This window comes from Pecten maximus, chromosome 6 (genome assembly GCF_902652985.1).
Source record: "Pecten maximus chromosome 6, xPecMax1.1, whole genome shotgun sequence".
In the NCBI taxonomy this organism is placed as follows: domain Eukaryota; kingdom Metazoa; phylum Mollusca; class Bivalvia; order Pectinida; family Pectinidae; genus Pecten; species Pecten maximus.
This window is the reverse complement of record NC_047020.1, coordinates 45,308,957-45,328,341: the sequence shown is the minus strand read 5'-3', so window position 1 is coordinate 45,328,341 and position 19,385 is coordinate 45,308,957. Positions and strand designations below refer to the sequence as shown.

The window sequence follows — 19,385 nt, the reverse complement described above, 5'->3', positions numbered from 1 at the left end:
ATTAATTAATTAGTACATGCAGTATTATTTATCATTTTAATTTGAAATTGCGAGACAAATTTTCTGATATCAGAAAAATAAGGAGATTACCTGACGTAGTATTGATATTCGATATGGTCTTGTTTTTCCGGACTGTATGTATCAAGACAACACGTCGCTATATTCGGGCCTTACATATACAGAAGTATAAGATAATCTTTTAAATGCGAGCTCTACAAATTCTTTTAAGAATGTAAAAGAATTTGTAGAGTGGCTTTAGTTGAAATCTTTCTCTGTTTAATTACAAAATATTCGCAGTAACGAACTGAAAGTGTACAACGTATGCTTCTGACAGTTTGAATATATTTGCAATTGTGTATTTCTGTATTTCTAATATTTGGAATTCGGTGCTGTTGTAGAAATCTATTTGTCTGATTTTTTTTTTTTTTTTTTTTTGTATTTTTCAAAGACATTTTGTAGTTAGAAGATACCAAATCATTACAAAACGAAGATAAAGCTCAACAAAGTTTTCTAAAACACGTGACCTGAGAAGGCATGTATACAATCATTATTTAAAAGGTTCCCAACATATTACATTCATTTTCGTTATGTTTTTATTGCGAAATGCATGCTCAGAAACCAAAAAAGACAAGGCGAACCTAGTTATCTAATCTTGTCTAATATATTCCATTCATTTTCATTACTCCTTACGTTCCGGCTCTCTCGGCTATATTATGCAATCTATTACAATTCATGCGATCTTTAAAATGCCGAAAATCTGAGGAAATGCTACATCCCCAGCCTCGTGAAGTGATGAAACGAACATCTATACAATAAATTATGATTTATTGACATCCATGGAAACACACATGTTGTGTATCAGTTCAACTCTGTAGACATACGTATATAAGTATCAATCCAAATATAAACATTAGGGTCGTTAATACATGAAATAAAAACATAAGCATTAAATTTAATCGCAGACGGAAACTGGGAATTACACGAACGCGCCACACAACAATATGGCTGTTAGATATTAGGGGACGAAGCAATCCCTGTTATATTAGATAAACTTGTAAGTTCTGTGTATTTTTGTGAATTCTTTGAAGTTATAAATTAGCTACAATCATAACACGTGAACCATGAGTGATTTCCATCCTAAAGCGGGAAGTTCAGTCGAGATTCCACGTGACCCGCAATTGTAGTAGCGTAACATATTTTATATCCTGGAAGCATAATCCAAGGTGGTTTGGGGACCTAGTTTTCACCCATTCGGATGATCCTCGGGTTGACTATATTTTAAAAAGAAAACTGAGGAGTTCCGGATGAGTTTTCACCAGGAGTTCGCAACCCCGATCGCACGTGGATAGGTAACAGATCACATGCCTGACCTAGTGGGTTTCCCTGCAGGGTTCTCCGGTTCATCCACAAGGGCTAGCAACATTGATTGATATATTTTTTCTAACCTGTTTCATGACTGTTGTGAAATAAATAACGTTTAAGAAAAACAAAAAGGTCGGAGCACCGTTTTCAAAATAATAATGATAACAAAAAATCTCTGAAAGTAAATCTACAAACCGTGTGCTATTTTGAGCCTATGAAAGATATTTACTGTTTTTTCTGTACTACATAGACAACATCTGGTCCTTTTCTTCACGACAAATGTATTTAAAATTTACACATACATGTTGTAGACCCGACGCCTTTTTAAACTAAAAATTAATAATCCAGGTTTACAAAAACCGTTCCTTAATGTCGGATCGTCAATTGGTTACAACCATATCGAGTTCACGCTTGGCATGTACTTCAAAGTAACCTAGATAGTTTGAAATATTTCAGGTTCTGCCGAAATTAATCAAATTTTCCCGGGCTTAGCAGGGCTGCTCGAGAGAAATCCGTCACAGGTTCCGGCGACAGACGGCGGAATGGCAGGTTTTCCTTCACGGTGGTTTAATCGGATTGAACCTTCTCTATCTCCGTGATTTATATCGGTTTTTAAAGGGAATATAAATCTCGCGATCATGATAAAGTACTGAGAAATATATTAAACGCGGGCCTCTGTGTGTTTTAGGTAAGACTGGGCGGCTAAATACATTAAGAGCGAATCCTGTCACCCAGCAGTTTCAATTAGAATTTGACAAGATTTACCAGAACACATGACAATCAACACTGACGCACGTGCACCAGGTTTTATGCATTACATATCGCCGATGGTCATTCTCCTACCGTGGGCACTGGAAGAAATGGCCCCAAGCGCCGGGTTGGTTTTTGGGCGCCACTTGCTGAAGACGAAATCTCGGGGTCGGGGTACGAGAATAAGTTGATTATACTTTATAAATAAGCTAGTTTTGCACTTTACCGATAATGATACTTCTACTTGTGTCAAAGCCATTAGCCGTATGCATTCAACCAGATTTGTTTTAGTTTCGAACCATTGCCCAGAAACCGTGGGGCGCATTCGCCCGTGGGTTGTTGACACAAGCGTTGCTGACACTTGGATCGGTTTATAACCGCGCGTGCGTACTTGAGTGTCGATAATGGCGATTCCTCGTGCGAGACAACCCCCTCCTTCGGCTGTATGTGTTATCATATTCACTCGAGACGCCCATTTTACACTTGAGTACTAATTAACACAGCGAGTTGTCGACCCTTGATGTAAATATTGCTTCGCTGTACATGTAATACTTAACCACTCGTGTAAAAAAGTTCTTAAAGCTTTACTGCAGAGGGTGAGTACGAAAACTCTATGTTTTTATCAAAATCCAGGATTGAGTAATGTGATATATATTAGCACGTCTGTTCACAAGGCATTTCAATTTTAAAAATAATTATTTAAACTTTAGAAAAGCTAATTGTGATAATTATATCATCGTGGAGAGGAAAATGTGGATGAAAGTACAGGAAACTGCTGTTAATTGTTTAATTCGTCATTTCGGGGGTATTTTCACCACACGAACAGTTTACAGTCCGTGAAAGCCAAACATATATTTGATTCAAATCAGATGGGCGTGCCCTTTGTCAAGCCAGATATTACACGAACCAAATATCGGTAATATCTGGTATACGATGTATACCAGGGACGTCAGGGGCCGTCATAAAGTACTGATTGGTCGGGGAAATATGGGCGACATGGTCAAGAGAATCATACTCAATACAGCAGTACAGAGGAAACCCGAGCCAGGCTAGTTTATCACGCCGGGAAGTTATTGGGGAAATTTGAGCGCGGAATTGCTGGAACAAAAAATTCTCCTGTCCATGTTTAAACTACCAGTTTTAACATTTTAGCAAATTAGGATCACTGACGAGTCTTAGAAGGACGAAACAGCTTTTTGATGCAGTTTAATTTATTTTTACTTTAGTAAATGTAGCTCTCAATCTACATTGAAAGGTACTAATATCTTGCATGTCTTTTGTGTTCAATCCTTCCAAACATTGGAAATTGAAGTACATGACTTCGTGTAAATGTAGAAGGAATGTTGGTGTTCAGTTTCGAATTTATCAGATACCCCATGGGAGGTTTCAGATTAAAAATTACATATGTCGGAAGCAATATTTCAAACAGATAACTCCAATATGCCGGTACATGTTTTGCTTGATTTCCAACCGTGCTACTATCATTATTCATTAATTTTCAGAAATTTTATACTCCTACCTACATGGTAAATATAATATTCTCCTGATGATAATTGTTTTGAAATATTTCATCAAAGTGAAAGTAAAGCCTATCTATATAAAGTATAGTTAACTTCTTATGGGAAAAAAACCCAACAAAAAAACAACAACCCCCCCCCCCCCCCCCCCCCCCCAAAAAAAAAATTGAATAAAAAAAACAAAAGAAACAAAAGAAACAAATAAACAAAAAAAACCACCAGCAATCGATTACCAACAAACAAATCAGCATTAAAGTTATGGAAATGAAAGGGGAAACTATAAGAACCCACATTTAGGTACATAACACGAAGTGTATAGCGAATTTTAATTCAAATCAAGATTTAAAAGAAAAATTCTTGGCAACAAAATTCTTAAAAGAGTTATAAAAATGTTGAATGCACAGTAAATCTGACAGAATTACATACGAAATGTTCGTGTGGCAGGCATATCGAGAAACTCTATCGTCCTAACATACACAGAAGAATGACATTTACCCATCAGTATATCGCCCAGCTATGTTCAGATGTATGACATACGGATAGACACGTATATATCACACCAAATATCACTTCTCGGCCATTATTTGAAATACACACGAGAATATTACGTCAAACAGGATGCTGTCAAATTAAGTAATACATTTCTGTTTCCGATTTGTAGTGTCAGTTTCACTACTTTTATACATAAATCGGTTTAATAATGGTATCTCTACGGGGCGGTAATTGAAACCAACACCTTTCCGAGAAGTTTGAATTATTTTTAGAGATGTCCGTTACACTTTATATGTAATTACCAGACTGAAGGTCGCGTGTGTTTCTATCGTCCCGGGAAAACGATTCAGAAACATTATATCGGAGTCAGCAGTGTAATAAAACAACAAAACACTGTTCTCCGACAATCGACTGATCATTGTCTCAAAGTGGCAAAGCTGTGTTGTAACAATATTATTGTGTGGAACTCCAATGTAGGCTCTCTGAGTAGAGAGATATCTTATCCGTTTATAACTTAACCCAGTATAACTTGATAGACGAAAGACGGACGATAAGAAAGGACAGAACATTTTAATGAATATAGCGAACTGGAGAAAACAGCACGGAAAGTTTATATAGTGTTGATGTCGAGGGCGAAGACCTCGGCAATTTTATCGGTAAAATTGTTAGCTTTTGATATTTAGACCCATTTATATAAGATAGGATGTATGATGGACGAGGGCGTTTGTTGGAATATGATCTACACGCGCAAAGTCACGTGTAAATAAACCACTATCCCCAGAGGACCAAGTATTCTCCTCCCCTAAACAGATAAATCAAAACCACAAGTTACATGTAAATAATCCACCTCGATTTCTGTTTGACAAACCGCCTATGGAAACCACTTGTATTCAAATTCACATGCTTCATAAAAAGTCCAAGATGGCAGATTAGACTAAAGACATAATACCGTTTCGGTCGAGTTAGCTGGTGAAGATCTTTATCAGAACATTTCGTCAAGTGCCATAATATTCGATAACAGCGCTCGCTTCCATTCCGATCACTGACATTTGCGATACACTCGCTAACGAAATCCTATGTCACAATATTATACGAAAACCGCTTTACCCCGAGGTCCAAACGTTTTATAGGTCTCTAAAACTCTGTATACAACAGCGAGTTGTATATCTATCTTGTCTCATATCTTAACCCGTTGATCAGAGGTGGATTGCCAAACCTAAACGTTTAACAGCACACACAAACAACCATGTGATGCAATTGGACGCCAAGCTGGTTCTAAACTTTCCATTATTGGCGAGAGATTCTTCATACTATCGAATTTTATCTGCACGTTGTGATATCAAATAACACGGAATCGGTAAGAGTACAGAAATAACAGTCACATTTTCCATTTTTTCATGAATATTTTTTTTAGATATTCACAATACGAATGCTATTGTGTTTTGTCTGGGTTTTTTAATTCTTTTTGTTCAAACACATAATTACGATACAATTTTGACAGAATTTCGCGAGGGGTAATTACCCCGGTTCTTAAATTCGGCATATTAAAATTATTCTTATTACGGAGAAAATAATTCGTAGTTTTTGTCGAAAGAGATTTGAAGAAATTTGACATTAGCCATTCTGCCTTCATGTTAACTTCACAAGAATGAATTAAATTGACTACTTTTTGAAATCGTAATTAAATGCATATTTGAAGTCGCATTATGTAATGCCTGGTTAAAACATGTCCTTTGAGAGTGTGTCACGTGACGCTAGTGGGATCGGAAGTGACTGCATAAGACTTGTCATGTGACACTTTAATAGCATAGCCAATAAGAATAGCATTTCCATGTTTTGCAATTTAACTGAAGTTACACTTAAAATGGCACACTGTAATTTGAAAGCACGAAAAACGTCACAAACCATTAAAGAAGTAAAAGGGATTACCACAGAGAAAAAAATACTTAAATTGAACAGAAAAGCTCATCAAAAACTGGTAAATGTGAAGAAACACTCACCCCATAGGAAACTTGCTTCCCAACTGATTTATGACCCTTGTCTTCATAATACGTTTCATCAGAGGGTATTTGTTGGTCAGGACTGAAAGCAAAAGTAACTTCCTTCCGCTTCCGTTCCAGTTCAGATATCACTTCCGCCACCGGTTTATTGAGGGTCCCGTATGTGTTATTTGGGACCCCGGCCAGGCCGTTGGACGTGATGGTGTCAGAAGTGGGTTTTCTTGACCTCTCTTTATTGGTGTCAATTCTTCTTATAATACAGATTACTAAAATTATTCCTGTAGACAGCACTAACGTTACTCCCACCAAAGAAACAACGATGATAATATTGATGTTTTTGTTGGAACCTAGCGTTGTTCCGATGATAATTTTCATCGTCTGTCGAGAGCTTCGTGGGGGGTCTCCTTGATCTGTGGCGATTATGTTTAGAGAAAATACACTTCCGGCGAATAATTCAACACTTTTCTGTAAAATGACATCCCCAGTTTCAGAAAATATTCTGAAATATGATGTTTGATTATCACCATCGAAACTATAAGACACTTCTCCGTTCAACCCTTCATCCGGGTCCTGCGCACGCACAGTGCCAATAACACTTCCGGGTGGAGTTCCCACCGATATCACTATTGTATTGTTGGTATAACTAGGGAATATGATGTTAGGACTGTTGTCATTTTCATCCTCGATAAATATTTTCACATTAGCTGTGCTACTTAAAGTTGGACGACCGAGGTCGGACGCCATCACTTTAAAGTCGTAGAATTTCTTTCTCTCGCGATCTAGTTCCGACGTTGTTTTTATTATACCGTCCGAGTACACAACAAATGGAAGTGTGCTGAAAATAGGCGACTCCTCTGCCAGCGAGAATACAACCCTCCCGCTGTCTCCCTCGTCGTCGTCCATAGCCATCAACCTTCCAACTATCGTCCCAGCCTGACGATTCTCTTTTCGCTTAAATATAAACAAATTCTCTAGGAATTGTGGCTTTTCGTCATTAACATCCTGAACAGTGACAGAGACCGTCGTTGTCCCAGACTTTGGGGGACTTCCTCCGTCGATGGCGAGCACTTTGAACATGAACGACGACATCCGCTCGCGATCGAAAACGGCGTTGGCACGAATAATACCTGTGTGCGCATCAACCTGAATCACAGTATCATTCGAATGTAACAAGCGGTATTTGACCTCGGCGTTTTGACCTTCGTCGTAATCTGTAGCAGTAACTTGTAAGATTTCCTTACCAATTTTGTTATTTTCGTCTATACTGGCAGAGTAGGTCTGCATGTGGAATATTGGCGCATTGTCATTGACGTCAAGAACCTCCACAAAGAAATTGGCGTTAGATACGAGCATGGGTGTACCGCTATCTTGACACGAAACCGTGACGCTGTGCCTTGCGAGACGTTCACGGTCAAGGGCCTGCGACACGAGAACCCTGTACTCGTTTATGTCGAGTACCTGTAACTCGAATATTGTACTATCTAAACTACACATTACAATACCATTATGTCCAGAGTCCTGATCTACTACTGCCACGTGCGCCACAGTTGTTCCGAACGGTGCGTACTCGGAAATTTTTGCCACACCATTCGTCAGTAGTCCGAGGATAATTTCCGGTGGGTTATTTCCGGAATCAAGCACAGTGACAATGACGTAGGTCTGTGTGGTCATCGGCTGTTGACCTCGGTCACTGACCTCTACGATGATCTTATATGAGTTCCCACGGACATAGGTCAAGGGGTTTATTAAAATTAATTCACCAGATGTTGCATTGATAAAAAACAAATTTTTAATTGTCTCTGTCTGATGAGGGCTGATTCCGTACCTGACCTCCCCATTACGTCCGGAGTCGAGGTCAGTCGCCGACAAAGTCAGTAATGTACTGCCCACTGGCATGTCTTCTCGGACGGTTTCGTTATACGTCTTCCGGCTTAGCACGGGGGCGTTGTCATTGACATCAGTCACGTGCACGTCCACTGAGAGATCTGCCGTTTTTGGTGGAACACCGCCATCTTTGGCAACAAGCGTCAATTCATAAAGATCACGAGATTCTCTGTCAAGCGTACCATCGACTATGATTCGGACAACAGACGTACCGTCCAAATTTTTAACAAAATTTACAGAAAATGGTAAATCCTGAGGATATAATATATAGCTCTGTATACCATAGTTGGTGCTACGATCGGCATCCTTAGCACCATCTACAGTAAAGGAGGTTCCCGGAAGTACCGACTCTGGTATCGTTAGAGATTGTGAGGTCTTTAGAAACACAGGATAATGATCATTCACGTCATCAATGTATACAATAATGGTTAATTTTTTGAAGTAGCTAGTTATCGCTGACTGGGCCGTTATTTCAATGTCCAGTTTACACTGGTCAGTGTATGGACAGATGACCTCCCGATCCAGTAGGGACGAAGTGTACAGGTTTCCTGTTGTCTGGTTAATAGTAAAATACTGGTGGTCGTTATCTGTCGTACTAGCCAGAACACTATATCGCAATGTTCTATAATCACTTTCGCTCAGGTTTAAATTAAGATTCGAATCCAGTGCCACATTTCCTATAAACATACCGCCCGACTGTTCCTCCGTTACTCGGTATACGATGTCAGTACACACACACATCCCCAGGAGCAGGGCCAGAACCACGCCCGCTAGACCATCCATCCTGTCTGTGGAGGTCCTATTCAATCAAATGTTTTAAAGCAGCCCACATGCACTTGCGAACTGTGCCATAGCGCTCGTGGTAATTGGGGATTAATCCGACACCATGCAAGGCTGGTTAGCGATCCTCATCCACCTCGGTGGCCGTAGAATCTCAGTAGTCATTTCATGTCCGTTCTATAGTATTCCGCCCAGCTGAGATCACCACATGGCCCTGTAAATGTAATATTATATCAATATTTGTACACACTATTGGCTATGAGTATTAAATCCTCGTCAATGTTATTACAAGCCGAGAGTTGAAAGTTAACAGTTACTTGTAAAGTCTTTGTCAATGTTATAGAATAATGCCGAAATATTTCACGTAAATGACCACACAAATAGGATGTAGTTGTAGTCATTATGTCCTGTTTGTGTGGTCAGCACTGTTGAGTTTACTGTCAAATTAAAGTTTTTTTCGTTACCTAGTGTAAATAGCAGTACCACACTACACAGCGCTGTACCGCGTGTATCTGTGTGTATCGCCGTACATCCTTGCCGTCGCAAGCTACCGCGAGTTAGTCTCCACCCCTTTATCTGTCTGGGCCAATCAGAAGCTACAGTGAGTGTCACAGATACGTTCTAGCAGGTACAAATCCCCTTTCTATTACCGTGTTATGATCGCTGCGGGGATTTTATGTTAGGTTCAGTCACCAGTAATCCTTCAGAAATGTCACTGTTAGTGTTCTATTCACCAAACAACACCAATGTTATGGTAGGGAGATCCGAATTAAATTTTACTTCGTTAGGGGAGGTGCTACAATTTATACCACGATTCAGGGTAGAGATCAGCAGTAATTTCAATCAACATATTAATAATAGCTAAGGGGCTCTAGGCCTTCACACTCGATTTGATATTAAAATGATACGAATTCTCATGAATTTTACACACAGATTTTTATCTGGCTGGAGAATATATCGATTGTAGTGGCAGTTCGCGTACTTTGTATGTGCACGTGTTGCCAGGAAGTGTTCACAGTACATGTAAATTCACACCCCTTCATCAGCTAACAGATCGCCCTTTCCCTTTCCCTCTAATCGACACGATAATAGTCTAGATCTATCTACTGTCCGTCCTGTGGGTACATAGTACTGACATTTACCGCGCGATATTTGCCATTCCCCAAGTCATGTAAAGCACGTGTAAAATAAGCTGTAGTTACTATCATCATGCCCATTCCCCGCAGGGCCCCTCATCCTTGTGTCGATTCCATCTCGTGCGGTGATGCTCCGTGATACCCCCTGTTCTAATCACACCTTAAGCTTCCACCTTTTCTCATACTGGTCGTCCTAACGCGAATCAAACATTTCTTGGTACTTGTTTTAAATGCATTAAACAATTTGTGTTGATGAGTGATTATGAGGTTGTTTCGAAATGGCACCAGGACGAGGTCCTTCCGTGCAAAACGATTTCAGATGTACAGGTGTATTAGCTTAAACGATATTTTACACCTGTATTGTATATATTTCTTATATTTCTTCAAAGAGATTCATATTTCACATGACGTCATCAGCTAAATATATTTTAACTAAATTCAAGCTTAACATTGAGAACTAAACGTCATTGGTGTACTTATGAGCATTAAAACAATTTCTAACGAATTTGCGAGCTAGAACACTATATCATAATAATAATATGTAATGTTGTTTAAAAAAAGGAATACTTTTTTGTCGTAGAATTCGTTTTGAGTAGCAAGGCAAGCAATTTTGTATTCCATCGCAAGACAAATAAAAAATTGTTCGTCTGTAATTACTCTACATGTCGCTATGTCTGGGTTCCTGTGTCTTTGGGGGGGGGGGGGGGGGGGGGGGGGGCTTTATAACATGTTAGTCACTGCATTGACATCACCTTATAACGCAATCATACAATATTGGACACCAATAAATTGCCTACGAGTTTGCCGAAGTTTTCATACGTGCAGATATCTGGAATCAATACTGCTACGATAAAAAAAAACATTTATTATGTTAGATTCAGAGAAATGTATCTTTATCGCCTCCTAAACTGGAATTCCCTCTGTATTAACCCACACACGACAACAGACTTCGCTAAAATAATATACACAGATGATTCAATTTAGTTACTACAACAAAGACATGGCTTACTTCCTGTTACTTTCGACGCCTGCGTATTTGCACATCCGGTCATTACGTACCACTGTTTGCTACTGTCATAAACTTCTTTTGCCTATACAATGTATCGATTTGGTTATTAATATTTCCATCGAAAAAATGATAAAATTTAATCTCGCAGATTTGAGCGCGTGAAAACATTTCGCTCCGTCGATAAAATGTATATCGAGATTGCAATATATGTATACACATTAATTTTCATTTGCACCATATGACATCATGTCTTTTCAGGACATTTCAGAATCATCAATAATTAATGTTTGTTTATGTATGAATGCACGATAGATGGACACAAATTGCAATTGATTAAGTGTTTCAGATTTCCCTTTCATCGTCATAATGTAAACATGACAATAATTATCGTATCGGGTAGCACGCGCTCCATATCATCACACTTCAAACAATTATCTTGTCTGAAGGTTTCAAAATTAAAAATAATGATTTTCATCAAGGTCTAGAAGTCAACAGATAGTAGTTCATTGATGTCTGTCTCGCATTAGAAAGTGTGAGAAATTCAATTTAAGATTTCACGGAATGGAAACCACTCTTCCATTGAATAATTGACTTTTAGTAGTAAAATCATAAATATGGGGAGTAAATTGCATTATCTAAACATTTCCTTCGGTTATATATGAAACTGGATTTGGCGTTAATGCTGAAAGTCCTCTTATGTTATCGGAAACTCATCCATCACAACCCTTTATGGTGCAAATATGTTTCGGATCTGAATAATATCGTGTATTGTGAATTCTGACAGTTTTGAACACGCAGGACAGTTTATGACGCATTCACTATCGGACTGACAGTGAAGGGTAAATGGGCGAAGCTTGATTCTCATCATAAAGTCATAAAACCCACAAGATTTGAATATATTTGCAATTATAACGCGAGTTAATATATATCAACATTGGCTTGTGTTGTCCGGGGTAGACTTATAGCCTATTAATGTTGTATTGTATATATTTTACACATGACTCGGGCTTACTAGGCGTACAGAATACACGGGTAACCGGAGAGATGAGTTGTCGTGAAACTCTAGATGTCTAAGCTACCCGAGCCGACTACATGCTGAGTTACAACGCTGTAGAATAGTTAAAAAGATACATATAAATCATGAAAAGTGACAATGTTTTGTGAGGTGTACTCGTGGGCGATAGGACATCCGAGAGCGCCACCTAGGTGTATTTATTGTCATGTGACACGGCACCCGAGGGACGGATTGTGAGATGGACAAAATAATTAAAAATATTCATAAATTCTTACAATGTTGAAAGTTACAGAAGGCAGTACCTTGTAAATTGTAGAAGTCAATAGCAGCCACTGAATGACAAGCGTATCTTAGAGAGAGATTAGATTCAGATCGAGGCACAGCGGTAAGCCTCTTCAATACCCATTTGAAAATATTATCTTCAAATATTTGTGGTTCAAGTTTTTATAATGGATACGCACACTAACCCAGCTTAGTTCAACAAAGAAATCCATCCTTGTTTGAGCGATTGGGGTTCGTCCTGAACTTTAACCAAAAACACTCATTAATGTTTGAATAGAAGGTTTCATATACTGAAGCTAGAGTACTAGTTAGGGGAAAAAACACATTTATTAAAGTATCCAGCGACCCATTCGTCATAAAATGATAATAAGAAAGGTAACGATCGGAGTTTGTATAACATGCAGCATCATTTGTAAACACTTGATTTGAATGGGGCCATAAAATCACGATCGGGTCCGGTAATTATTTGGGATTTGGCACAACTTGATGTAAGACCCCTCCATCCGATTACCGTCTACAGACAGACATCACAACCGGGGCTATTGTACTCAGTAAGTGATGTCTGAAACGTTTACTGTTATAATATAGAGGGCGCCATCACGTTAATATAGGGATGTCTGTACTATAACATTGCCATAGAGGGCGCATGTATCATAACTTTTACATAGAGGGCGCATGTATCATAACTTTTACATAGAGGGCGCATGTATCATAACTTTTACATAGAGGACGCATATGTCATAGTCTAAACAAGTCACAACTTTCACGTAAAGGACGCATATGTCATAGCTTTAACGTAGAGGACGCATATGTCATTACTTTTACGTAGAGGACGCATATGTCATAGCTTTAACGTAAAGGACGCATATGTCATAACTTTTATGTAGAGGACGCATATGTCATAACTTTTATGTAGAGGACGCATATGTCATAACTTTTATGTAGAGGACGCATATGTCATAACTTTTATGTAGAGGACGCATATGTCACAACTTTTATGTAGAGGACGCATTTGTCATAACTTTTATGTAGAGGACGCATATGTCATAACTTTTATGTAGAGGACGCATATGTCACAACTTTTATGTAGAGGACGCATATGTCATAACTTTTACGTAGAGGACGCATATGTCATAACTTGTATGTAGAGGACGCATATGTCATAACTTTTATGTAGAGGACGCATATGTCATAACTTTTATGTAGAGGACGCATATGTCATAACTTTTACGTAAAGGACGCATATGTCATAACTTGTACGTAGAGGATGCATATGTCATAACTTTTACGTAGAGGATGCATATGTCACAACTTTGATGTAGTGGACGCATATGTCAACTTTTACGTAGAGGACGCGTATGTCATAGCTTTAATATAGAGAACGCATATATGTCATAACTTTTATGTAGAGGACGCATAAGTCATAACTTTTACGTAGAGGACGCATATGTCATAACTTTAACGTAGAGGACGCATATGTCATAGCTTTAACGTAAAGGACGCATATGTCATAACTTTTACGTAGAGGACGCATATGTCATAGCTTTAACGTAAAGGACGCATATGTCATAACTTTTATGCAGAGGACGCATATGTCACAACTTTTACGTAGAGGACGCATATGTCATAGCTTTAACGTAAAGGACGCATATGTCCTAACTTTTACATAGAGGACGCATATGTCACAACTTTAACGTAGAGGACGCATATGTCATAACTTTTACGTAGAAGACGCATATGTCATAACTTTTACGTAGAGGACGCATATGTCATAACTTTTACATAGAGGACGCATATGTCACAACTTTTACGTAGAGGACGCATATGTCATAACTTTTACGTAGAGGACGCATATGTCACAACTTTTACGTAGAGGACGCATATGTCATAACTTTTATGTAGAGGACGCATATGTCACAACTTTTATGTACAGGACGCATTTGTCATAACTTTTACATAGAGGACGCATATGTCATAACTTTTATGTAGAGGACGCATATGTCACAACTTTTATGTAGAGGACGCATATGTCATAACTTTTACGTAGAGGACGCATATGTCATAACTTGTATGTAGAGGACGCATATGTCATAACTTTTATGTAGAGGACGCATATGTCATAACTTTTATGTAGAGGACGCATATGTCATAACTTTTACGTAAAGGACGCATATGTCATAACTTGTACGTAGAGGATGCATATGTCATAACTTTTACGTAGAGGATGCATATGTCACAACTTTGATGTAGTGGACGCATATGTCAACTTTTACGTAGAGGACGCGTATGTCATAACTTTTACGTAGAGGACGCATATGTCATAGCTTTAATATAGAGGACGCATATATGTCATAACTTTTATGTAGAGGACGCATAAGTCATAACTTTTACGTAGAGGACGCATATGTCATAACTTTAACGTAGAGGACGCATATGTCATAGCTTTAACGTAAAGGACGCATATGTCATAACTTTTACGTAGAGGACGCATATGTCATAGCTTTAACGTAAAGGACGCATATATGTCATAGCTTTAACGTAAAGGACGCATATGTCATAACTTTTACGTAGAGGACGCATATGTCATAACTTTTACATAGAGGACGCATATGTCACAACTTTTACGTAGAGGACGCATATGTCATAACTTTTACGTAGAGGACGCATATGTCACAACTTTTACGTAGAGGACGCATATGTCATAACTTTTATGTAGAGGACGCATATGTCATAACTTTTATGTAGAGGACGCATATGTCATAACTTTTATGTAGAGGACGCATATGTCACAACTTTTATGTAGAGGACGCATATGTCATCACTTTTATGTAGAGGACGCATATGTCACAACTTTTATGTAGAGGACGCATATGTCATAACTTTTACGTAGAGGACGCATATGTCATAACTTTTATGTAGAGGACGCATATGTCATAACTTTTATGTAGAGGACGCATATGTCATAACTTTTATGTAGAGGACGCATATGTCATAACTTTTACGTAAAGGACGCATATGTCATAACTTTTATGTAGAGGACGCATATGTCATAACTTTCACGTAGAGGACGCATATGTCACAACTTTTATGTAGAGGACGCATTTGTCATAACTTTTATGTAGAGGACGCATATGTCATAACTTTTACGTAGAGGACGCATATGTCATAACTTGTATGTAGAGGACGCATATGTCATAACTTTTATGTAGAGGACGCATATGTCATAACTTTTACGTAGAGGATGCATATGTCATAACTTTGATGTAGTGGACGCATATGTCAACTTTTACGTAGAGGACGCGTATGTCATAACTTTTACGTAGAGGACGCATATGTCATAGCTTTAATATAGAGGACGCATATATGTCATAACTTTTATGTAGAGGACGCATAAGTCATAACTTTTACGTAGAGGACGCATATGTCATAACTTTAACGTAGAGGACGCATATGTCATAACTTTTGTATTGAGTGCGTCTGTTGCAGAAGGCGTCGTGCCGTAGTTTTAATATATTGGACGCCTGTGCCATAGATTTATCAGAGATGACAACTAAACTTTCACATAGAAGGAAAAGGCAACGAAACATAATTTAACCTCGAAATTACGACACCTGTATACTATAAAACCTTGATACAACGCCAATTCATTTAGGCAAACTGTCATTATAACGAGGTTACCCTCCAAACACTGTGCGCCGTCATCAGGCGTGTTTGGTTGTTTCTAGAAGAAGGCCCCTTGGAGTGATGATAAGATAATTGCTATAAGCTATAAGTCAAACGTCTCGCTAGGTAAACAGTCTACGGTCACATACACACCGTAATATCTGCTGGAGATCGATACATGATCGACAAGGAGGGTTCCAGAAAAAAATACAAGGAATGGTAATTGTAATCGTACGCAATTGAGTACGAGGTATCGCCGAGTCCCAGCCAGTACTTACACGAGAACGTGTAAGCTCTAGCAGGTTTGGTACGAGATAAGACTGTGTTCACTACCAACCGGTCTGGTACGAGATAAGACTGTGTTCACTACCAACCGGTCTGGTACGAGATAACTTTGTCTCCTTATCGGCAAAACTGATATAACTCTGGATATGAGGTAGTGTTCACTCCTAGCCGGTTGAGTAAGAGGTAGTGTTCACTCCTAACCGGTTGTGTACGAGGTAGTGTTCACTCCTAACCGGTTGGGGACGAGGTAGTTTTTACTACTAGCCGGTTGGGGACGAGGTAGTTTTCACTCCTAACCGGTTGAGTAAGAGGTAGTGTTCACTCCTAACCGGTTGTGTACGAGGTAATGTTCACTCCTAACCGGTTGAGTACGAGGTAGTGTTCACTCCTAACCGTCGTTCTGATAGAGTGTAATAGTTCCCCCATTAGCAGTAAGCTACAACGGAAGTGTGACAGATGGATTCGGTTGGGTGATTTGTCGACCGCATCACTACATTCATCACCGATTGCTATATATACACATACGTACAGAGCTCCTGTACCACCGACAGATGGCAGCACTGTCTCTTCAGAGGAACGAACGGTAATCCATCAATCAGGCGGGTTATTAAAGGATCAGGTCCTGAGCTGGACTGTTCTCCGCCATTCTCAAATAAATTGAGATCGTCTTCAAATCTATCACTCTATCTCACATAACAATTGGTTGTGCCCGCTCGTTTGCCCGTCTATAGTTACTGTGAAGTATTCCATATTACATCATTCCGTAGGTATGTCGTTCATATAATACCACCAAACCACACATATAATACCGAGATCGTACACAGAACATTCTTCTCTCCTATCTATATTGAATAATTCTAACCACTACGACCACATTCATCATCGTCCCGCGACAGAGTCCATTTTTCTTTTTCAAGCGTTAGACATCTCATGGGTTTTCGCGAATATCTGGGGATGTTCACTGGACGCCGAACGTATTTTTCTGTGATGTATGATGGAGCTGTATTGTGTTTCCTAACGTCAATGTTCATATACCATCCTAAACTTCGACCGATTCCGACAAGTAACGGACATTTCCGGAATTTATGAGGGTCATATATAGCGCACCTTTCCCGCCATTTTCCTGATTGTAAAATTAATCATTTCCGGTGACATATTATTAAAGATATTATTTTCCGACACACAAGCGGTGAATAATTTGATTGTAAATATATCTTTAAAGCGACATCACAATAACTTTTCCCCCATTTAATGTACTTGTTTTTGCACTTCCAATTATGTTCTATGCTAAGATCCAATTATGTTCTATGCTAAGATCCGGTTATGTTTCTATGCTATGATCCAGTTATGTTTCTATGCTAAGATCCGGTTATGTTTCTATGCTAAGATCCGGTTATGTTTCTATGCTAAGATCCAGTTATGTTTCTATGCTAAGATCCGGTTATGTTTCTATGCTAAGATCCGGTTATGTTTCTATGCTAATATCGATTCAAATATCCAGCTGGACTATTTCACCTTTTTCAGGAATATGGGGAAAAGCTCTGTCAAATTTACATCGCTGTGAGTTTTGAAAACGAGGCAGTTCCAAGTGACACAGTCCGGTGTAGAGTGATTCCTGTTTTGGGGGTACAGAGCAACCCGCTTATTTGCATAGCCCCTTTTCCATGACAAAATATGCAAATAACCGGAGTATTCGTATAGGCGGAGTTGGGTTTTGGCCCCTCTTATACACTATGTAGATCGTCAGGTAGGTACTCAAAACGGGCGCTATATAATTGTTTACGTTATTTGCATTAAAAACATATTTAAAAAAAACATTATTTAAAATATAAGAGTAAATACGAAATAAATGGGTTGTTATTCTTTGTAAATGTACAAATATTTGCATATACATTTGTACTTCGTCGTTTACTACTTGTCACTCCGAGTCTGTGGGTCCGAAAAATATTTCGTTATTGGTGTGGCAAGTTGACCAAAGCTATAGAGAGTACCAACAAAGGCAAAAATCACTATTGTCTGTCGCTGGCGATTCAGGCAGATAGCCATTGTTTACTGGGAAGTTGTTTATGATACATGGTATGATACCGGAGGTAAAATTTGTTGGTGTACGAGACTGGTAAAATTAACTTTAAGTGTATGTATAATTATTTCAGTGAAAATGGACCGTTCGTGTTTATTATTTGAAGCAATAAATAAATTTATTCAATAATTGAAAAAAGATATCATAATTTCACAAATTGGAAATAATTTAAAACAAAGACAGTCTTATCAATGTGACAGTTTGGAAGCCATTGTAGGTTTCCCTCGTTTGCGCTTACCTTATCTGTATAGAAGATATATATTATACAAGATTTTGTTTTTTTCAATATGTAGGGTTTGAGCAGAGCCAAGTTATATATATTTAACTACAGAGAGACCATGACGAACCGTATGTACATTGTACTCTTTAATTCTTAAAAAGATTCTCATTTTTAAAAGACACATAAATTAGCCAATCAGCCGAGTTCAAATGACGTTAACTCTATGTTCTATCTGTGATCACACCCCCCCCCCCCCCCCCCCAAAAAAAAAAATAAATAAAAAAAAAAAAAAATACGACGGACGACGGCCTTGTTATTGTCAAAAGATCACGTGTTGGTTTAAACCGCATGGGTTATGGAACCGGAAGAGGAAGTTCCTTGTAGATTTTGTTTCCTTGATTAATAAACGATCGTTCTTCTTCGATCCAATTTAATTATGGGTTCTGTTTTAGAACGCGTGATATTGAAAACTTCACTCGACACCTTGGTGTGGCTGAGACGAGGAAATCTGAAATATCACATTTAACTCCGGAGTTTATTCCATTTTTATCGCGATTGTCTACCTTTATGGTGCAGCTAGCGTGATGACTGTCGATATGGCTTTTCCACCAAACAACTTTGGACTTCAAGAACTCCATCATTTTTGTCTGTGTTACTCAACTACACGAGATTATACTGCTGTTATTAAGCTCACTGCCAGCCATGAGACGCATTTTAAAATGTCTTTGAATCGAATGCCTTGTGATTACAACTCCAAAATCTGAATAATTAAATTGAAGAAGAAAAACTGTAAAATGTAATCATGGTTTGAAATTCGGATGCGATTTAGAGGTCAAGGCGACCACTAATTAAGGAGTTTTTCATCTTCATTGTCTGTCGCGTAAATTCACGTGCCTAAATGAAAGGGGTG

General features: G+C 38.6%; 1 protein-coding gene across 7 annotated transcripts in view; it reads right to left on the bottom strand.

Annotated features, from left to right (window-relative positions):
• LOC117329882 (protocadherin beta-2-like) overlaps window positions 1-19,385 on the bottom strand; it is an 89,482-nt gene that overhangs the window by 20,846 nt on the left and 49,251 nt on the right. For 3 of the 7 annotated variants that reach the window (XM_033888090.1, XM_033888087.1, XM_033888089.1), the window contains exon 2: window positions 6,122-8,999. In XM_033888090.1, the coding sequence (XP_033743981.1) occupies window positions 6,122-8,788 (2,667 nt within the window). In that variant the 5' untranslated portion in view covers window positions 8,789-8,999. The other 4 variants (XM_033888086.1, XM_033888091.1, XM_033888088.1 and 1 more) reach the window with 3 other exon arrangements.